Genomic DNA, 23,138 nt, shown 5'->3' with positions numbered 1-23,138 from the left:
CACATGCACTTAAATCCTCAGCTATTTGTCACCTGAATCCACTTTCTTCTTTCTTCACTGGCATACAACTAACTTACATTTCCAAGTCTCATGGACAGCTAAGCTACACTCTCCCTAACATTATGCCTGTAATTGAGTTCTAGCCAGTGGAATGTGATATACACCACTTCTAGAATGGGTCTGTCTCATTCCCCAACTCTGTTCCTGCATGCTTTCTTGCCTCTACTTGCTGGTTAGAAGCATAGTAGGTCCTAAGTCTCTAAGCATAACAAAGTAGGAAGACTGTGAATCTCTGAATGACATTTTAGAGAACAAATATCATGGCGTAGTAAAGTTAATTGGCAAGGTAAAAATATTACAAATTAGAAAGTCTCTTACTTTGCACTCATGATCATGTGATAACCAGTAAAGTAGCCTAAGTACCTGCTAAGAGCAGCAACTACTGGAAAAACTCAGAACAGCAATTTGTCTTGATTGTGCCTTGCTGCTGAAAGCAAAGTATTTCAGGAAGACATGAGTTCATACAAGAACTTTGGCATTTTGTTAGTAGAAATACAAGACTTTAGAGAAAAATCTAGAAAATTAAATCCACTTATTGTTTTAAAAACACCTGTTCTAGTGACTCAAGCAATAGAAGAGACCAGAAAGTTCATAACTTAGTCCCCAAATTTTTAGTGCACTAATAATTTTCAGGTAGGAAACGTTTTTATAATTTCTTCTTTGGGGTATAAGAGAATAATAGAATTCAGACAGCTCTTTTTTCTGTCAACTACTAGAAAACTATATATACTTCATAATATGTATTGCTTATACATATGTATCCTTCATAGTTATATGTAAATATGTATGATATTATATATATGAACCAATTGTTTCTAGACATCAAACACTGGTTGCACAGACTGTGATACATGAGAGAAAAGAAACAAAATAAGCGTATAATTACCCACTTTCTGCTTGAAGGCTGTTGTGTGTTAGATATAAATGGCCTCCAAGACTCTCTTATGCTCAGAGGTGGGCCTGTCAGAATGTGACTGGGTCATGGAGGTGCCGTACTCACAGCTGAGTATGTTGTTGGGAGATGGAGCCTAGTTGGAGGTGGGTCACTGGGGACCTGACCTGGAAGTGTATTCTTGTCCCTGGCTCCTCCCATCATTCTCTTTCTGCTTCCTTCCTACTATGGGTTGAACAGTTTTCCTCTGCCTTGCCCTTCCACCATGCCATTGATGCCTCAAAGCCAGCTAACTGAAGACTGCACTCTCTGAAACCAAACCCAAATAAACCTGTCTTCCTTTAAGTTGGGGCTGTCAGGTAGTCCCCGTTATGGGAAAGTGACCAATACAAAGACAGCGTCTGACTACAGTGCAAAGAGAAAGTATCATGGAGATACCATAAGTAATGCTTCATTGAGATGACACAGATTAGGGTTTAAGGTGACCAAGTGTAACTAATAAAGTTTAACTAATAAAGTTACTAAGTAATTAGTATAACTAATTACTAAATTATGATATTATTAATGTTAAATTATTAGTATACTAAATAATTAGTATAACTAAGAGTGGAAGTGAATGAAAAACAAAACAAATAAGTATTAGATACAACCAATTAAACCAAATGGTTATTCTTTGAAAAAAAATCAATGTCTTCATCACTTTCCTTATCACTGAGACAAAACAGCCAACACCGACAATTTAGAGGAGAAGTTTATTTTGGCTCACAGTTTAGTCCCTGGTTAGCTGGATCCAAGGCAGAAATGGCTCATAGAAGAAAAGAAATGGCTCATAGACGAAAGATGCTCCCATTATGGCAGACATGAAGCAGAGAGAGAAGGAAAGTGTCTGCAAGGGAGACACAGTCTTCCAGATCACACCCCAGTGATCTGCCTCTTCCAACCAGAACCCGACCTCCTAAAAGCAAGTCAGCTGTGGCGCCCCATGATGAAATCCCCTTCCAAATGCCTCACCTCTGAACACATAGGCTCTTGGGGGCTGGCTAGATCTAAACCATAACAACCAATAAAAATATCTGCACTCCCTCTTGATCCAATTTAATACCAGAGAGCCCAGCTAAAGCAGGAATGAATCAAATGTATAAGATTGTAATGAAAAAAGTAAAACTTTTAAGTACAAATATCATGACCACATATGTAAACTATTTCAGAGAACTTACAAAGGCTACCAAAATCAATAAGTGAGTTTATTAAGGTAATATAATACGAGGTCAATATACAAAAATAAATATTACCTTTATATTTTGGCAGCAATTTGAAATTAATTATTAATTATGTATATATATATATATATATATGTATGTAAGACATGTAATACACTCCTGAGAAGACCTAAACTAATGCAAAGAAACACTATTTTCACTGATTTGAATATTTGGTATTGTTATGTCAATTCTCTCCAAATTGGTCCACAGTAATGCTTTCCACTGAAATTTACTGCAGTTATAGGGATATTCTACACATGTCAGCCTTTCAATCAAACCTCTTTACCATTTGAAACTTAGCACTTGACATATGGTGTGACTGAAGAACTAATCTTCAAATTTTCTTTCATTTTTAATTAATTTAAATTTTAATAGCTACCTGTGGATAGAAGCTAGTATACTGGACAGCACCAGCTAGAAATTTAATGTAATTCCAAACAGCTCAAGAAGATTGTTGTAGGAACTGAGAAGATAATTAAAAAGTTGAAATGAATATACAAAATATCTATGATAACCAAAGCGATAATGAAAAATCTCACACATATTATCTGTTTCAAAAACCACACAGATAAGTATAAAGCTGTAGTAACTAAGATATGGAATTAGCATAAAGATAGTCAACTAGCCAATATAACAGAATTTTGAGTTTTGAATTATAGATTTATATATATATTTATATATATACACATACATGGGTATATAAATGGCCTTGAATAAAAATATTCATGCAGTTTAATGAAGAAAGGACAACAATGTATCCAAAATAAATGGTACAGGAGCCATCTATCTCCACATGAAAACAATGAACTCTGACTCTTCACACCATAATTAAAAAAAAAACCACAGCCCTAAATCCAAAGCTAAACCTATAAAACTTCTAGATCAAAGTGCAGGAAAAAAATCTTTCCAAAATGGGGTTAGGCAACAATTTCTTAGGATAAAAGAATGAACTATGTAAGAAAAATTTATAATTTGACCTCAAAATTAAAACTTTTGCTTCAAAAGATATGGCTAGTGAATCTGGGCAGGTAGGCTGTGAACTAAGGAAATATTACCAATAAAGATATGCATCAGAATACATTTTTTAAAACTTACAACTTAGTATTAAAAAAGTAACCTGGTTTAAACAAGAGGGGTTGGGATACAGCTCAGTGGTACAGTGCATGCACATATCTCATATATGAAATCCTGGGTTGGATCTCCAGAACCACAAATTAAATAAATAAATAAGCAAAAGATTGAAATAAATATTATATATATATATATATATGTGAATAGCCTTATACAATTACCCAACAATTCTACTTTTATTTCCCACATGGAGTTAAACATACAAACATAGAAAATGTTTACATTAATATTTATGGCAGTTTTATCGCTAATAACCTAAAACTAGAAATAATCTACAGATCCATCAACAGGTAAATACAATGACAAAGTGTTCCACATTCACAATGAAATGCAAGTCATCAGTTTAAAGGAATGCACTCTTGACACATGCAGTGGCATAACCTCAAAAATGTTATATTGACCAAAGGAAGCCAGGTACAAAGAGTGCTTATGTATGACTCCATTTCTACGAAACTATAGAAAATACGAATCTAATTTACAGGACAGAAAACAGTTCAGTGTTTTCCTGGAGGCAGGGGTGAGGTCCAAGAGTAAAGAAAGACAGAAGTAACACAAGGAAAGCTTTATGGGTGGTGGAAACTCTTTTTAGTTCAGGCTGGTTAATTTGTGACTAGTCAATACCACCAGATCTCTCTTGTTAAACGTCATCCCTTACACCCAAACCAAATCCAAGCTCCCCTGGCCACCTGTCCTCCCAGAATGGGAATTTCTTCAACAGCACAGGCTTCTATTAAGTCAGTCACCCCTGGGACCTAATTTAAAGAGAACATGATTTGCGTTATTCACACCACTGTTGGCACTATTCTCAAAAAGCGTGACTTTTGAAAATAAAACACACAAATACACAAACAACTGCATAGCTATATAATTTTGGAAGGGTTGGCTCTGGCTCTGAACATCATAAGGACTTATATAGGTGATGATCCATTCATCAATGTACAAAGAGCTGTATCCAAATGATAGTACTGTCAGCCCTAAGATATAATTAGGCAGAAGTTTAAAGCAAAGGTGAACGTTACTGAGTGAGATTGTAGCTTAGTAGGTATACACTTTCTGAAACAGCCACACTTTATTGGGGCTTTTAAAAAGTCTTTATAAAAAAAATTCCTGGTGGAAAAGTAACCTGACAGGTATGAGACCCAGGAGTCACTAATTCACATTTTAACCAATGAACAATTTATCTTTCGTAACACTCTCATATGGCTTATTAAGCACTAGCCACTCTCCTAGGTGCTTTGCAGACATTAATTCATGTAACATAAAAATAATCCTATATGGAAGGTATTATTATCTCTATTGTATAAATAAGGAAACTGAGACACAGAAAGATCAAGAAATTTGTCCTTGATTACACAATCAAAATGTACAGAGCCAAAATTTGGTAGAACCAAATTTTAAACTCCGGTATTTTGACTTCAGAGTTTGTGCTATTAACAACGAAACTATATTGTTTTGAAATGTAATGTTTATATGTTATGGTTTCATTAATGAGAATTCTAATTAAGACAAAACTTCTCTGGAATGTTTCTCTGTTATTTTATCAGCACAGCTTTACTTTCATTCCAACATGCTGCCTGCTTCCTCCTCTCACCTAGCTGCCAATTCTTCTCACTGTGCCATCTGGAACCATCTTTGCTGTCACCAAATTACTCCAACACATCCATGCTCTGGTCTAAATAATATTTATCACCTGCTGGTCTTCAATTTAAACTGATTCTCCTCTTCATACCTCTTACATGTAGACCATATTCTCCCAGGAGCCATAAAGACCAAGGTCAGAGAAAAGACCAGCTTTTCCCAACCACATTCTTCTACCAGCACATAAAAACGAGTGTGCTGTGTACAGTTCTCTATTTAGGTCTCTGACCTCTTCTACTCAATGATTCTCACCTACATGCCCTTGTAACAATTTCCTCCCGTAACCACATCGTGGATATTTATAACTTGGACACATCTGTTTCAGCTGTAAATCCTGAACTTTCATATTCTACTCTCTAACCACATTTTCCCATTTTCCAGTTTCTTTGTTCTCTGTATAAGTATATTACTATTCCTCAGTCTCAACAGAGCTCCATCCCTAAAACATCTCATTTCCCTAAAACTTTTAAGGAAATGGCTGAGAAGTTGGCTTCACTTTCTTCCCTTCTTCTCAGTCTACCTTTCCAAGTATTTTGCAAATGTCCTGAAATCTCATGCCCACTTTCTCACCCAACCAATAGTGCAAATTCCTGTCCCAAAAGCAATCCAAGGCTTTTCCTCCTCCAATGCATGCGCTGAATATTTCTGGGGATCAAACAATTCCAACACTTAGTGCAGGTGGGCTCTGGCCTGCACAGTCCTTCAGCGGTGTTCTTTCCCCTTCCACCCTTTCTCTCCCCACCTCCTTTCTGTCTTCCCCATCCCCAGCTGTCATGAGGATGAAGGAAGGGAAAGAGAAAGGAAGAGAAAGGGAAAAGAAAGGACCCTGAAAGTCATCCAGGAAAAATTAAGAAACTACAGCCATTTCAAAAACTTTTTGTTTTGTTTTTGTTTTTTCAAGTGGTCATGTTTTATTCATGCTCTCCACAAAATAACTGTGTGACTCTAGTTGAATTATATATTCTAGGATGGTTTGTACAATATTTTTATACTATGTTAATGGAAATGTTAGAAACTCACTGTTATATCAGAATCCAAGAGTAATAATTAATTGCATAGGCAACTAGTGACTGGACCTCAAATTTGAATTTTTAAATAACAAAGACATGAGAACATAATTATTCTATAATACTATAGTCAATTTAACTAAACACTTTGAATAGTGAAGCAACATATCCATATTTATATAAAGATAATTCTTGAGAAAATAAACATTACTAATTTCCAATTAAATTCATGGCCAGAGAAAATATTTTATTACTTTCTATTTTTTTCAGTTTTTCCAATAAATAGCATTTCTTTTCTACATTAAATTTCTGTATTGAAACTCCACAAGGAGCAATTCCGGGAAGGTTTAAACTTGTTCAAGCAATGTCTTTACAGTGACCCCCAGTGGCAAAAGGAGTGAATGTGTCAGTTTTAGTAATTCACGTCACTATGGCCTCCAACACTACCAATCACAAGCTCCATTTAACAGCACATTTATTTCGTCAGTGTCTACACAACATGCTCTTTCCTTTCTCTTTAGAAAATAATCCAAATTTCTCTATGTAATCTCTTTCTGTCTTGCACGCATGCACACACACACACATGCACACTAAGTTCTAAACATATTGCTATCTCTTCTTTCACAGTAAATTTCAAAAACCAAGGCCACTTCATTTTCCCAATTAAAACAGCATGGTAAGAGTACATACTTTATTGAAAGCTTTTAAAATGAATTCTTTAATATAGTATCTTCAGTTCTAAATAAGACTCAAGTTTACTCTTAAATTTTGCAATGGAAACTCTTCTCTACTCTTGAGTAAGGCTATTTCTCCACAGCTAGATATGTCTTTGAAAATGGGTTAATTTATAATGTAAGATTTGAGAAACTTACAAGAGTTGTATATGCAAATAACTCTGATCTGGGGATGGGAGGAGATCAGAGGGTGGAAAGGGAAAGGGAAGTAAAAATGTGTAAGATATTGTTATGACTTGTGTCTAGATGTCCCCTCAATGTCCTATGAGGTTATTATGGTTTGTGTCTGAGTGTCCCCCCAAGGGCACATGCAGTCATGGGGTGGGATTTTAGAGTTTGCGATTGATCCATGATCCGATGTTAGAATTACGGGTGTGAGTGCTGCACCTACCCTGGAGCGGATAGTTTGCACACAATGTAAGGGAGGGAAAGAGGCTACTTGGCACTGCTGCTCCTCCCTTTTGCTCTGGCTGCTTTTGCTGTTTTCTGCTGCCATGAACTTTTGCCCTGTACCATGTGCCACTCTGCCTTCGAGCCAGCTGAGCATGGACTGAAACCTCCACAATCTGTGAGCTAAATAAACCTGTCTTTCCTTAATTTTGGGTGTCAGGTATTTTGTCTCAGCAATGAGAGAAAAGTAACCAAGACAGAGGTCATATGTGAGGCTTTTCAGAGGTGGGTGGATCTGAATGTCTGATGCTGGGATTAAGGGAGTGTGATTACTAAATTAACCCACCAATTCATTTGGCATAGTTATGGGCGTGGATAATGGGAAGCCCCCCCCCCCCGGGTGTGGGTGGCACCACCCAAACAGCAGGTAGCCTGGATGGATGTAAAGAGGCAGAAAGCAGGCAGGTCTTCACACTGCTGCTTCACAACTTCACTGCTTTGCTGCCTTCTACCCACCATGAATGGTTTCTCTTCTGTGATGCCTGTCTGCCATGCTGCCCTGTTGTGGAACCAGCTAACTAAGAATTGTAACCTCTACAAACTGTGAGCTATAATAAACCTTTCCTCTTTTAACTTTGAGAATCTGATACTATGTCTCAAGAAAGAAAAAAGTAGCTGAAAAAGATGTAATATGTATGTGTACCAGTTCCCTAAGATGAATGTAATTATTTATTGCAAACATATACTAATGGAGCATGATGAAAAATGCAAGTACATACAATGCAAAATAATAATATGCATTTAAAGTGCTCATATGATTCTCAGACTTTGGAGTATAATATTACGATGGGAGACTTCATATACTTCCTATAAATTTTTGACCACACAGGAGTGTAAGAGCATATATATTTATGGCTCTTGCTTTCTTTAGAGCAGGCATCTAACTTTTTCCTTGGTTCAGCCTAGCTAGTAAATGCTCAGTTTAAAAGAATGATGCATTGAAACCAGGAAAGTAAAAGATGAGAAGAAATAGGGAGGTAGACCTTTTGCAAATGGTAAGGGGATCTAGAGACGGAAGAACGGGAGAGAGCGGAGGGGAAGGGGAAGTAAAAAGGATAAAGATGCAATATGCAAATGTACCAACTCCCCAAGACAAGTAGCAAATACATACTAATAAAAAATTTACAGGGCTGGGGATTTAGCTCAGCGGCAAAGTGCCTGCCTGGCAAGCGCAAGGTCGTGAGTTTGGTTCCCGGTACCAGAGAAAAACCAAAAAAAAAAAAAAATTTACAAAGAAAAAAGATGATGAATTAAACCAAACCAATCTAAAACAATTTTTTTGAAGATCACAAATCTGTTGGGGTTTGCCATTGCTCTCAGAACTTCATTTCAAAAAGACAAAATTTCTTTTATAGGTCTCACTCATGCTAAAAAAATAAGCTCAAAAACACAACACCTAAGAAGTAAAGCCAGGTATGGTGGCCCATGCCTGTATTCCCAACATTCTGAGAAACTCAGGCAGGAGAATCCCAAGTCCCAGACCAGCCTGGGCAATTTAAAGGTGTAGTGAGCTTCCACCTCACAATAAATAATTAAATTCAAAGAGGCTGGGGTTGAATTCTATCCCTGGTACAACCTAATAATTATAATAATAATAATAACAATAATAAGTCAAAATATGACTTCTAGGAGATATACATTAGGTTATTTCCCCTTAAAGAATAAGAATTTTTATACATAATAATTGATTCAATTAATATCAATAATATTACTTAATATATATTCTCATTACAATTATTTAACATCATCAATTTTCTTAATTTGGTCAAATACTTAAACTAAAATTTTCAAGCTAAAATGAGAACTACATTAGGGGCAAAGAATAGGTTGAAGAAGCTAAAATATAGGTCTTCTGCATTGATTCCTCTTATGTTTGCTGTTTATAAAACTATTCATTTCATTCCAAGTACTGACTAAATTCCTGGCTGTTGAAAACTTCTGCTCAACTTAGCAGCACCTCTAGCCTCCCCATGATGAGACAGAAAAGTGCATGTTGGCTAAGCATTGCCAAAGGTCAATGACTGTCAGTTTACATCACCCAGAGACTTCAGCTTTATCCAGATTAAAGAGAGAGACATCAAAATGCAAAGGCTTGAGAAAACAGGTAGGGACACACCTGCATAAAACAACTGAAGTCAGCCTCCAGCTTTGTTGTCAGTTCTAGCCCAGTTCACAAATTTCACCTCAAGAGAAAACGATGCCCTTTTTCCCAGCCAGAGGTCTAACGTTCCTCTTGGGGTGATTTTAGACTCCATGAAGGCCTCTGGTCATGTTAGATTTAGAAATGAAATTCATTTGCTGTGAGATAAATCACCATGAAAGGAATTTCCAGACACATTTGCCTCCCTAGTGAGGCCTTTGAACAGCCCTCTATTATAGACGACAAGCTTGATGGGTAGTGCTAAAATACTGCTGCGATCCGAAGATAAAAGGCACAGTGACATTCTTCATGGATAATGAACTCATTGCTCAAGTAATAAATCAGGACCACCACTGACTCCCCTTCTTCCACACAGAAATTGTGTTTCCTTATGATGAACTCAGCTAAGGTATAGTATCTGCACAACATGAAGATGTCAGTAACACTGCCAGCCATGTGGAACAGAAGAGAACCATAACATCTTTATTTTATGACCATTAGAACCTGTCAGGATAGGTGGATAGTAAACCATCATAAATAAACTCAATATGATAAAATGCTAGATCCCCACTACTCAGTCTATCAACTGACTTCATCCCTACCTAGATGAGATAGTGAGGGTAATCTGGCTGTGACATCTAGTACCCTGTCGGTCTTTGGGACTGATGGATATGCAAGTGGCCTGTTCTCACCAGGTCATGTACATTTTCCCTGACGTGTTATTTTTGACTGAGAGAATGACTGATTTACATCACAGAGGATTATTCTTTATTTACCTGAATTAGAATTTTCTCCACCAATGTATATATTTACACAAGTTTTTGAGAGGTAGTGCATTTTAGGTAGTAACTACTAATTTGTACTAAATTTAGCCTATTTGACACAGGCAGGCCATTTTTACCTAAGCAGGACTTCAGTATATTTGAATATAAAAGGGTTGATAAAAAAATATGGTATATGTTTAAATTTTAATGTAGTATAGTAAAAGACAGATTGCCATTAACTCCCCTCAAAACACTCCTCTTCATTTGAATACATTTATCACATCATTCTTGCCACTTTCTGAAGCAGTTCTAGAGATCCTCCTTTATCAGTGTCTTTACAAGGTATGATTAAAAATATGGTTAATGCTGCTGCCAAATGCCATCCAGTGAAAAAGCAGGCTCATAAAAATATTAATTGTCTTCATCCACCTTATTCCATAGACCTGACACCATGAAACTTTTGGCTCTACCCCAAAGTCAAAGTTATAACCAAAGGTAATTATTTCAACATTGAGGCCGCCCTAATAGTGCAAGTAGACACTCATGAAAGTAGACTTCCAGAACTGCTTCAGAAAGTGACAAGAATAATGGGATATGTACGCTGACAGTGAGTAGTATTTTGAGAGGATTAATGAGAATGTATCTTTTACTGTAGTAATCTTTAATTTAAATATTCACTGTATTTTTATCAAACCTCATATTTATGAGGAAGAAATTTACATTTATAAGGAAATTACAAATTTTGCACATAATTATATTCAAAATAAAAGCCTCTATAAAATAACTAATACTATGATACTGGGACATATTAATACATTATATTAAAATAAGTTTACTAATGAAATAGTTCTCCTAGTATATGTAGAATGTTATAGACTTATGGCCACATAAAGCTGAAGCTTTTTTCCCATTGTTTGTGAAAGCTGTTTTTACCAAGTAAATGAGGATTTTAAGCAAAGCTTTAAGGGAATTGCCTATACTATTTGAAAGTCAAGTTCCAAGCCACGGAATTATGTAATGTTTTACTTTTTTTCTGTATGGTGACCTTTTCAAAATGCTTTTACACGCTTTGGTTTTAGTTTCACCACAATACAAGAGGTTGGTTAGGGTGAGAAAGTTTTCCCAAGTGATATTCACAGTGGTCAGGTAGCATCCCCGCAAGCACAATGTGTCTGTGAACGCCCTCATTACCTGCTGCTCTTGCTATTTTATCAGACCACTCCTTTAGTAACAGCCTTATGAAATGATTTAGATAAAAGAACACGGGTTTGGAAAGCAGATCTTTCCTACCCTATTTGTACATCAGCTTCTTCAAGCCTGAATACCTCATCTCTAAAATTAAAGTTATAATAAACCTGACCTCAAAAGGTTACTGTGATAATTAAACAAGATCAAGTACTACAAAAAAAAAAAAGATAATTCTAAATCTCAATGGCTAACCAATTGCTGGCAATTATTTTCCTCTCAAAAAGATCCAAAGGAAATTCTATCAGGCTGTATTTTACTTACTGTATAGAACTCTCATTTTTATTTTTTTTTCCAGTACCGGGAATCGAACTCATGATCTCGCACTTGCCAGGCAGTCACTGTGCCACTGAGCTAAATCCTCAGCCCCAGAACTCTCATTTTTAGTAAACATGTGTTTAAACCAATCAGTAACACGGAATAATCTAAACTCTTACCCACATCAATATGGATTTTCTCACTATGGCCAGTATGGTCTCACTATGCTGTTAAGGCTGGTCTTGAACTCACTGTATAGCTAGGGCTGGCCTCGAACTCATTGCAGTCCTCCTGCTTCAGTCTTCCAAGTGCTGGGACTCCAAGCGTGCACCACCATGCCTGGCCTAAGCCTTGATAACACTTAAAAACTAAAATTCTAATAGATTTTATTTTGAATATTTAAATAATGTGTCATGAAAATTAAAAAGGTTTGTCTGTAAATTGCTAGGTTAACTGTAAGTGAAAAGCCTCAAGTGCATTGGGGCAGCAGTAGGATGGAAAGAAGATTGTCTTTGACTTGGCTTAGAGGGTTTCAGGCCTGCAGCCAGGTGCTAGGTAGAGACTGACAATAAGGAGGCAGATGAGAATGGCCGGCACAGCAGCAAGTGCTCTCTCAAAGGAATAATTCCTCCATTATAGCTTATGTGAACTAAACTAAACTCAACTAAACTAAAGCAGCACCCTACTTAAAGAAGCAAACAAACCTCAGAAAGCCTCTTCCTTGAGAGTATCTTCAGGTACCGCGTAATAGCTAAATTAACTAGTTCTGTTGGACTAGAACTTTCTTTTACTGACTTTGAAATATAAATAGGCCATGTGGCCTAGAAATGTCTATTTTCTTAGATCTCTTGTATATCTTAATTACAGTTATTTGTACAGATTTTAACCATATTCCCTAATTGTCTTTCTTTCAGTGTCTTAAGTGCATAATGTTTACCAACAACAACCATGTTGAATTTTGTTCATAATGAACTCAAGATGCGAACGTCTGTGCACCCTTTCCATATACCAAAACCTTAGATATTGTAAAATAATTCCCTGTCATCTTGAAGGCCACACACTCACCTTGGGGATCAACGTCTTTAGCTAGCTTCAGTGCATCTGAGTTTGCAAGGTCGGTGTTGGCTGGGGTAACGGCCAAAATCAGACAGTTCTCCCTTGTGATGAATTGCATAATCATTTCTCGGATCTGATATTCAATATCTGGTGGCTGATCTCCCACGGGAACTTTAGTTATTCCAGGTAGGTCGATAAGGGTTAGATTTAGCACTGTGTAGAAAGGAGTAGAGTTACTTACCTCTTCAACACTAAAAGACATGTATTTTGCAGATTCATCTGTCACTTAGCTCAGCTTTCTGCACGGTGCATCTGAATGACTCCTACCCAAATGTGTAGAATAAAAAGCACAGGATACAAAATGGTTTTGCTGGTGTTCTCTATTTTTATATGACTGTGCTATGCCAAATGATCATTTTAACATAATTTGAAAGGCCCTGAGTAGCATGCCTAACAGTTTCCTGAGAGAGCTGTCATATCCTAGCTGTCATAATGAGAGGATTATAATTAAAACATCAAACAATAAATGCGTGTGCTGTCTGCCAGTCTTGTACAGTACCTTCAAATGGTATAAAAATTCTCAGGGTACAATTTGGCCTTCCTTTGAAAACATCATGTTCTCTGTAGCAGGTTAACCACTTAGCTTACTGGAAAGCTCTTACCACCGGTGCGGCCCTGAGTGTAGTGAGTGGAATATACAGACAAAGGCAATGACAGCCTGGCTGTCACCCTCTCAATGGTGGCACCAAAGAGGAGTCCTAATTGAGCTTATGTCATCCACACTCTGCTCTAAAAGCAAAGAGCTGGACAAGAGAACTAGAAACAAAGTTCTGACCTACTAAAAGTCTAGTAAGAATAAAAGTTATTTCCTATCACATATCATGAACTAGGGATCTAATTTATAAGTTTCTGTATGTAGTGTAGGGATAAAAACTGTTGTGCCAGGCATGATGGCACATGCCTGTAATCCTACCACTTGGGAGGCTGAGGCATAACTGCCACAAGTTTGAGGCCACCCTGGGCTAGATAATGAGTTCAAGGCCAGTCTGACTTACAGAGCGAGACCTTGTCTCAAAAACAAAAACAAAAAAATCACAGGAAGAAAATAAATAAAAATATACAGGGACGCCAGGAAATCAACAAGGGAAGCCTCAACCCACATACTTCGAAGATTTCTGCAAAGATTGAAGATCATAAAAACGGAAATTTTCATGTGTATTCCCTTCAAATTCTGAAAGTTTATTAGAAAAAAGATTTTTTTTTATTTTATCAAAAAAAATTACAGGGGAATAGCAATAGTTAATACACAGTGTATTGTTATTTTCAAAGTAGTTACTCAGAGTACAAGATATGGGCATAAAAAATTCTCCAAATGATATTAGCACAAACCTTTCTGTTTTTAAATGCCTACCTGAATTCTGAGTTTTTAAAAAGTCATCTCACCTGTCTCCCCATAAATACTCGAAGAGCCCTCTGAAACATGCCATTTACGGCAGCACCCAAACATTAGCCTGGAAACTCAACACTGTTTGTAGCTTCTATGTAAGTAATGTATCCTAACTAACCTAGTAAAAATGTTTGAGAAGAAGATTTGGAGTTTTACAATTTTACTTACCATGAGGGGAATAAACTCGTAAGTTAATAGGTATAGGAGAAATGCCTTTGTTCATTCCAGTCACTCTATCTGTTTCCGCTTCAATCTCATGGCGAACTTCATCAAAATCTGTAAATTTTTTTCCTTTGCAATGTAGAAATTCGGCATATTCTGAAAAACACAAATTAATACAATCTAGATGTATGCATATGTGCCATAATTATAGGGGCATAATATTTCTATAGCTACAAGTCAAAATATTCAATATTGTCCCTCAGCCATCATATAGAGAACACACCAGCTCCCAAAGATCATTATTAAAACTCTAGAAATATTAAATGGTGCAAATGCTATGACTGATAAACTTGCTAATTTTCAGGTAGTACTACAAGAAATTCTTAAACCATCCAGGCTATTAAATAATTGTAAAAGAACTGTGGCTGTCTCAATAATAAAACAAACAATAGTGCCTGATTGTTAAAGAAATTACATCTGGGGTACATGCAAACTCTACCCAACAATCCTGTTTGCATCTCTCTTTTTAAAGTACCCATTTCATTAGGATGAAATACTAAGTCACTTAAATACATCTTCAGCAGGTGAAACAATTTAGAAATAACATCTGCTTCATTATTTAAGAAGAAATGAGATATGGAGTATTTTGACTTAAGAACATGTTATTACAAATACCACACCGACTTGTGTAATTAGATATTTTATGAAGAAAAAAAGAGGCACATTAATATACCATGGAAAATACTTGCAATCCGAGAAAAAAAATCAGTACCTAGGCAGAAAGTTAAACCCTAAAACAACCACATAAATAATAGAAAACTACGGTTTTTTTTTTTCATATCAGTAAAATCCTATTAACTATATTATCATGAGAACTACTCCACAGATATCAAGTAAATGAAAAGATAACACAATTCAAAAGGAACACTAGTACAGTTAGATGAAAACGTTGATATAGTTTCAATAAGGAAACAAATCTAAACAAATATTTAGGTTTGTGCAATACCTAGCTGAAGAACTGCTCCACCAAACTTAGACTAAGGCTAAGCACCTTGGGCCAGGATGCCAGGGGAAGACACTACTGGTAGCTTCTGCGTTCCCCGCCATACCCTTGCATGTTTACCCTTGAAGGCAACATGGCAAGGCTGAGGAGTGGGGAGCAGAGACAGCAATAAGATATAATCTCCTATCTCAAGTAGCTTAGCACTCACATGGAGAGCTTAAGCTTATACCTCAGGGGAGAAAACACAGTGTGAAATAAACTGAGCTGCACTTAAAGTGATAGGAAAGGGCATGATAGAAGAGATGGCTTCAAGCTTCACTGCCCAAAACAGGAAGAGGGACATGAACTGAATAATAAAGGGGGGCTGGGATGTGAACCTATATAGGGAGAATGAAGAATCTTTCAGAAAACCAGAGAATCTTAATAATTTCAACAAATCCTTATCAGGCCATTCCCCCCCCCCCGCCCCGCCTCTGCTTGGATTCATCCACTGATGCGGAGTTGAGGTTTTGATTTCCACTTTGAGGAAAAATAAATCTTACTGGAAAATGTTTCTTTATGTTGATAAGAAATCTATTTTGTGTCATTCTATTGGTCCAACTCTTATGCCTAGCAATACTCAGACAACCTCCTTCCAGAGCAAAGGCCAGGCACTACCTGGAGTGTCAACAACCAGAGTTCATCTCCTTCCTGGGACTCTTGCCCCCTTTCTTCATTTGTGGGATCAAAGCTCAGGCTTACCTGGGGCAAAGACTTTCCAGCTCCACCCCAGCAACTGGGGACTGAAAAGGTCAAAGACCCCCAACGAGGACTGCGGATTTTACCAACGTACGGAAACGGCCTAGCTTTTCAAATGTTAGAATGACAGACAAACTTAATTTCTGACTTTCTTGCCAATGAATATGTCTCTCTCGGCCTCAGTTCCTCTATATCATGATCTGTGCCATTTTCTGAAAAACAGAAGGTTAAATCGCTTCAAAGTTCATTCTTCTAAGGAAACGGTGAAGCTTCAACTGGAAGCATAGCTGGAAGAGATCACTGTATCATTCAACAGGGTTTTACCACACACTTCCCCTCCCGGGTTCCATTTTTATTACAGTATAAGCCCCCAGAAGTTAGAGCCTTCATGTAAGAGTTCAGAGGAAAAGAGTACAAAATGTAAGAAAAATGAAAAGGGGGGAAAAGAGACAGATTCCAGAAATTAAAAATTAAAAATTAAAAAAAAATAAGGAAAACGAGTCGGAAATAATTTAGAAAAAAATTGAGGCTACATTTTCTAATTCAGTGTATTCTGTGGAAAACACGCACTTGAAGATGTACGGGCGATCATAATTATTTCTGTGATAAGCTTCTGGATCAAGGACAAATTTTAATTATTAATACTCAAGAACACAAATGTGGGCTTTTTTGTTACCACTAGATGGCGCCTGCTTGCTTTCTCTGTAGGAAAGTAAAGCCCTTTCTGAAGGTTGTAAGATCGACACAATTTTCAAATTAGATTTAAATTAGTTCCTAGACGCCTGAAAAATGCTTTTATTCTTGGAATTGAAAGATTTTTATTATTCAGGACCATCTCAGACCTTTTAGTCTTTTTGAGGACAGGTTCCACTGACAGATTCAGGGATGCCTGTATTCCTGTATTTAACATTCATTAAGACCCTTCTATTTGGCAAGCCTTGTTTTAGACATGAATATAGGAGAGGGAAAGAAAGAAGTCTTCAGTCTCACGTAGGTGAAATTCTAATGAGGAAAAGGGGGCACAAGGCGTGTGTGCGGGCCAGATGCTAAGTGCTGTGGACAGCCCACTAAAACAGTGGGGGATGGCAAGCGCTTTGAGGGGAGGGAACATTGCTGTTTTAGTTGGGTTGAGGAAGGTTTCTCTAATAGGAGATAGCGTTGTCTGAAACAGTGACTCAAGCAAAAGAGGGAGCAAGCCACACTGTAGGTAAAAGCACGCAGGCAGAGTGCCTGGCGCAGATGTGTGCCGGGCAGGTTGAGCAAGAACGAGGAAGCTGACCATGGCTGGAAATGTGGGGCAGACGTGGGCGCGGGTGGGCTGTTTCAAGGGCACTGGTTTTCACTCTGGGTGAGACGGGAGACTATGTGGAGGGTTTGGGGTAGCGGAGAAACACCTGGGACCTAGCTCTGGCATGAATAACGCTGGCTGCGCTATGGCAGGCAGACAAGGGAGAAGGAGAGAGGAAGCTTGCGATTGGAATCACCCAGGGGAGGGAGGCTGGGGCTTGTACCAGCGCGGCCACAAACCTGGGGCTGGGAAGCGGTGAGATTCGAATGTATTTTGAAGGGAAGATAAACAGGATTTACTGACGGGTTCACGCTGGGGTGTGGGGAGAGGCGTCGACGGTAACTTTGAGGAGTTTGACTCAAGCTACCTGAGGAATTCTGAAATAGAAAACACAGAAGAAAAGAAGCTGGGACAGCGTGGGATGGGGATGGAGAGTCAGGAGATGGGTTTGGGACCTACTGAACTTGTGATGCCCAGTGTTTTAAGAAAGGATGGGTGTGTCTGTCAAACCCTCATGCCTTTTTAAATCTTCTCCTCCTACATGGCTTTACAATCTGAAAAAAGAGTTTCCCACCCATGCGGAGGAACATTTTGCTGCTAACGACAATTGCGCGCCTGTGACAGAAACCATTCACCTTCAGCGCTCACTTTCAGTGTCATCTACCAGGCGTCTGTTTACTCCAAAAGCTCTCCAGAAGGTGGCAGTCAAGTGCTTGCAGAAATGCACAGCTTTTTCTACTTCGCACCAAAAAATGTGTTTGGGGCTAGGTACGGGAGTCTTCACCCGGGAGAGGTCTAAGCTAGAGATATATATTTGGGGATCATTAAAGTCAGGCAAGCAAATGAGATCACTAAGTGAGAGTTAGACATAACAGGCTCAGAGCACTGAGATCCAGGTGTACGGGGTCAGAAAAAGGAGACTGAAAGGGTGAGAGAGAATCCAAGGGCGAGGAGAACCAAAATAGAGTATTCCAGGAAAGAAGACCTTCCGGTCTGCCGAATACCGCCAGCGTGGCAGGTAAGATGAGGACTAAAAACGGGTAACAGAATTTAGCTACACTAGGGTCCTTGGGAGGTTGACTGAGGTAGGACTAGGCTTAAAAGACAATGACAGAGGGGAAGTAGGGACTGATGACAGGCAAATCTTTCAAGGATAAGAAGGACGAGTTTTACCATATGAGCACGATGCAGAGTATTCACAGGGTGGCGGTAATAAGCCAGCAGTGGGAGACGGTGATGACACAGAAACGGGACGGTGCTGTCTCAAGCAAGAGGAGCAGAAGCCAGACGAAGAGCAAGAAGCCCTCCGCGCATCCGGAGGGACAGGAAGGAAGCTGAAGAACGAGTGGGTGAGACCGATCGCTGGAGGTAAAGGCCCTGGGAGTAGGAACATTCACCAGGAGAGAGAAAAAGTAGAGATAAGGGGTAAGGTGGGGATTTATCGTATTTGTCTGGAGTCATTTCATGTCTTAAAAATACTTCTATACATATTATCAGTGGAATGACCCTAAATGAGTAACTTAGGAATAAACATAGAAGGGATATCAGCTTGCGTTTATTCTGTGTCCATAGCCGGGACACAGACATGCGCAGCATATCAGGAAAACTAATGGGGCAGGAGCCACGGTGTATTTTTTCTATGGTCCCAAAGAAGCTCTTGGGAAAGAACTGATCCTACAAAGTGGAATATTGAGGTAAAATCCAAGTTGACCAGAAAGGGGCTGCCCATAGTCCATTCTTTACCCCACCCCAGAAATTCAAAGGTCTCTAACACTAAATACAATGATAATCACCAGAGCACACATCTCACTTCTTAGAAAAACATGGCACCCGTAACTACAATTCATAGCTCAGGAGTATACTGCTAATAATGTGAGTTCCACTAGAATAAAGTAGGTCAGTCAGTACTGTTGTGGTATGCCTGTAGCCTCCTGAGCAGCATTTAAATAGGTGGAAAGCAGAGGGGGTATGAAATGTTTTGTACAATCAACCACAGTTGCTATTAAGGAGGATCTTCAATTAGTTTATATCACCACAAAATTCTTAAATAAATCTTTGTTGGCAGTGCAAAGCTAAAAAGACCACATCTTTGCCTTCCTGCAGTTGTAAATACAAATACAGATGAAAATCTTGGAAATAACTATTACAAAACTAATCATCAGTTAACTGTACTCACAAGGAAATGATAACATCTATGGAAGAGCTTAATGGCTAGACTTTTTAAGATCTGGTAAATGTATTTATTCTGAGACTTTTCTATTTTGGGAAACTAGTAAGTCTGAAGGTCTACACAATCTCATCTTACTGTTTTGAAATATTCTTTCTCATAGAAATATACAAATGGCAGGGACATCCTGACAAGTCTTTGATGTTCCCTTAATTCTAAATCTTGTTACATGAAAAGCTCTCTCAAACAATTCTAGGCTTCAGCCCAGGATCAATCTGAGTGGTGTATTCAATATCTTAGCCACAAGCTCACATAAAAGATGAAGGTGATGTGTACATAAGCATGATATTATATCCATGAAATTCTATTTTTTGGCAGTATAACCTTTCTCACTGAAACTCATAGTACATTTTCTATTTCACAAAATGAAAACTCCTAGCTTTAAATATATTTCCCATTTTCTCCATGTTAAAAATAGCCTACATTTGAAGCAAAGGTTAGGGTACATTTTTTATATCAAAGAATGACTAGAGATGAAAAAAGAGAGTATAAGAAAACAGCTACAATTCTATTTTATTTTTATTTCCCTGTAACACATTTTAGTACTGTCATTTCTACTGGTCATGAAAAACAAATTATGCTAGGTTAAACAACTGACAAATTGTTTGGGGGAAGGATGAGATGGTTTATGCCTGGGCAATGTTCCAATCATCTGTGAAAAGCACAGCATGACCATAAGAATTTAAATATTTCCAATATGTCTCCTCCATGGGGAAAAACATGCATATGTTTCAATTAATCAAGGTTACATCAAAGGTAATATTTATGGAGTACTGGCATATAACTTCTTGTCAGTCTTTATTCTAAGAGCTGTGGTACTCAATATTTTAGACAGAGTGTTACCATTGAAATGCTTAATATCGATGTTTGTGAGCATAGCATTCTGATGAAATTAGGGTACATGGATCACATAAACAAGGAGCAGTTTTCACTGCAACTAGCTAAATTTTCTGGCTATAAAGAGCAGCTTTGTATGATTATATTTGAAAACATATTTCCTCAAATGCAGAGGCTACATTTTGCATTTCTGTGTTTCCCTAAAGCCTGTTGCATTTAGCATAAAGAACATCTGTAGTTTCATTCCTTCTTTAAAGCAGTCTACTTTGCATATGTCACTGAGTAAGGCCAGCTTTAAAAAGCGATACTTTCATCCAGGCTTGATATAGTTCCAAATGAAAGGTGAGATCTACCATGGTGGTTTAGTTAGATAGGAATCATTTTCAGACCCACATATAAGGCAGAACACAATTTAAGGTAAACAGGGGCAGTCTAGCAATCAGGAAGATAAACAAAACAAAATAAAGCAGAAGAGGAAATCCAAAGAAGTGAACAACCCCATCTCAAATCACTTCAGCTGTAGCTTATTTTTTGCTCCTCAGTGGGTAAAAGGTAAGATCTCAGTAGGAGGCTTACAGACAGTGGGGTGGATGGAAGTAAAGAGGATCAAGCTCATTGCAGAAACAAGTTTGGAGCCAAGTAGGTGTCAGGGACCAGACACAGAGACTGTGGTTTAGGATCAGGGCTCTAGGATTTTTCAGAGGCAGAGTAAGGCAACGAAGCAGAACTCCAGACCCAGAAGGAACAAAGCAGAAAACTAAGATGTGAATTCAGTCATGAAATGGAAGTTAGAACTTTGTTCACAAGATATAAAGCCAAAGCCAGTTGAACAGTAATCAATACAAAAGATACTACTATTCCTAATTCTTATCTCCAGAACTCATCTCTCCCTGGAAATCCAGACTTGCTAACAGGTGACTCTAATGGTTGACATTTCTACTTGAGTGTCTAATAGATATCTCAAGATTAGCCTAGTAACAAAACTAATTTCCTAATTCCCCACTGCCTGGCCCGTCCGTCATTCATACCTGCAGCCCCACCCCAGGGTCCCACATCTGAATGAAACCAGAAAACAGGGCCATCCTGGCTTCCCCTCTTTTCCTCAGCTCTCTCCCAAGTACTTTCTGTCTCCCAAGCACCTTCTCATTTCCCATGCCCCTCCACACCCATGCCACCCACCAGCCTGCACTACCATGCAAGTAGCCTGTCCTCTCGATCCAGTAAATCCATTACTCTCACTCCAATAAATCCATTCTCCACCCAGCATATGGATGGATCTTTTTCAAAACGTAAGTCAGATTACACTTGTGCCATGTTTAAAACCTGTTATTTGCTCTCATTGTAATTACCAAAAAAAAGTCCAGATTCCTCACCTGCCCTACATGGTCTGAAGTTTTTATTCTCTGTATTTCATCTACTAGAACATACTCTCCAGAACTAGAACATTGTCTACCTTGTCCCTGCTGTGCTCCTAGGACTTAAGCAGTGAATTACATCAGTAGGGCACAGAGTATATTTTTGTTAAATTGATGAATAAAGAAATAAGAGAATGAATCCACAAATAAACATGGCAACAGGCTTGAGCTTTGGGGACAAGAGAAGAAAATGATCATAAATATGGCTTTTGACATATTGAGGTTGAGATAGCTTTGAAATACCCAAGAGGAGTTTCAAGCAGTCAGTTAGAAAGATGTGTCTGGAGTTGCGCCCAGGAGCTATAAGTGACCATCGTGGGGCACAGGTGGAGACTGAACCTATGGCGTGGAAGAAACTGTCCAAGGGAGAATGTGGAAGGACCTGACAGGAGCCTTGGGCAAGTGCAACCTTAAAGGCCAGGGAGAAGATGATACATTCACAAAGGAGACAGAGAGGCCAAAAAGATAGAAGGAAAACCAGCAGTATCCATCATTATGGGAGCCGAAGTCACAGGGTGTCTTTCAAGAGAACAATCAATAGCATCAAAAGCTGCTGAAGGGGCAAGATAAACACAAATTACAACAGGCGCTGATAGAGATTGAGTATGCATTCCCTTCCTATATTCTTAAACAATGTTCTATACATAATCTAAACATTTCTTATTTCAACAAACTTTGCTATGCTTATTGGCTTAAAAATTGTTTTATGTGTTTATCATGCCCCCCATCTCTTCCCTTGCTATACGGTTTTTAGCTGTCACTTCTTGCTATTGGAGATACTTCCATTTTAAAGTTCTGTTCCCTATAACTTTATATTTTATTCTTCACAGATGAAACCAGTAACCCTGTATAGACAGTCTGAGTCTAAAATAAGACCTGAAAAACACCGAGTGAGGCCAAGATGCTGAAACTCCTGGGCTTTAGATCACAGGCTTTGTAATGTGAATTTTTGGCTTCCCATAGCTCTTTTTTCTTCTTCCTGATAATCCTAAGTTTAGAACCTGAAAATATCAAAACAAGTTTTCTGAAAATTGAATTATTGCAATGTTATTTGAGAATAATTGAATATACATGTTCAAAAACAGCAAATGATTTGATATCATTACTTGTTTAAATAAAAAATTAAGAGCTCTTCCAAGTAAAAATTTATAATTAAAAAGTGAAATAAGACCTGTGTTGTGAAAATTCAAGAAATTGGATTTAAATACAGAAATAAGGTCTAAGATTTGCAAAATAAAAATATCATTCCCCTACAAAATCTTAGATACAATAAATGAAGTTTAAGTAGTAATCATATCAGAACAAGTTCATAAATATACATATAACCAAAGTATTTCAAAGAAAATATCAGAAGTACAATATACATTATTAGAGTTATTGCATT

General features: G+C 38.0%; 1 protein-coding gene across 5 annotated transcripts in view; it reads right to left on the bottom strand.

The window, feature by feature from the left end:
* Window positions 1–23,138, bottom strand: part of Dnm3 (dynamin 3) — a 535,700-nt gene that overhangs the window by 365,018 nt on the left and 147,544 nt on the right. For all 5 annotated transcript variants that reach the window (XM_005374853.2, XM_005374856.2, XM_005374854.2 and 2 more), the window contains exons 3-4: window positions 14,253–14,402; window positions 12,647–12,850 (exon numbers count right to left, since the gene is read on the bottom strand). In XM_005374853.2, the coding sequence (XP_005374910.1) occupies window positions 12,647–12,850; window positions 14,253–14,402 (354 nt within the window). The remainder of the gene's footprint in view (window positions 1–12,646; window positions 12,851–14,252; window positions 14,403–23,138) is intronic.

This window comes from Chinchilla lanigera, unplaced genomic scaffold (genome assembly GCF_000276665.1).
Source record: "Chinchilla lanigera isolate Chin_1 unplaced genomic scaffold, ChiLan1.0 scaffold00005, whole genome shotgun sequence".
NCBI lineage: Eukaryota > Metazoa > Chordata > Mammalia > Rodentia > Chinchillidae > Chinchilla > Chinchilla lanigera.
This window is presented reverse-complemented; position numbering and strand designations above follow the sequence as displayed.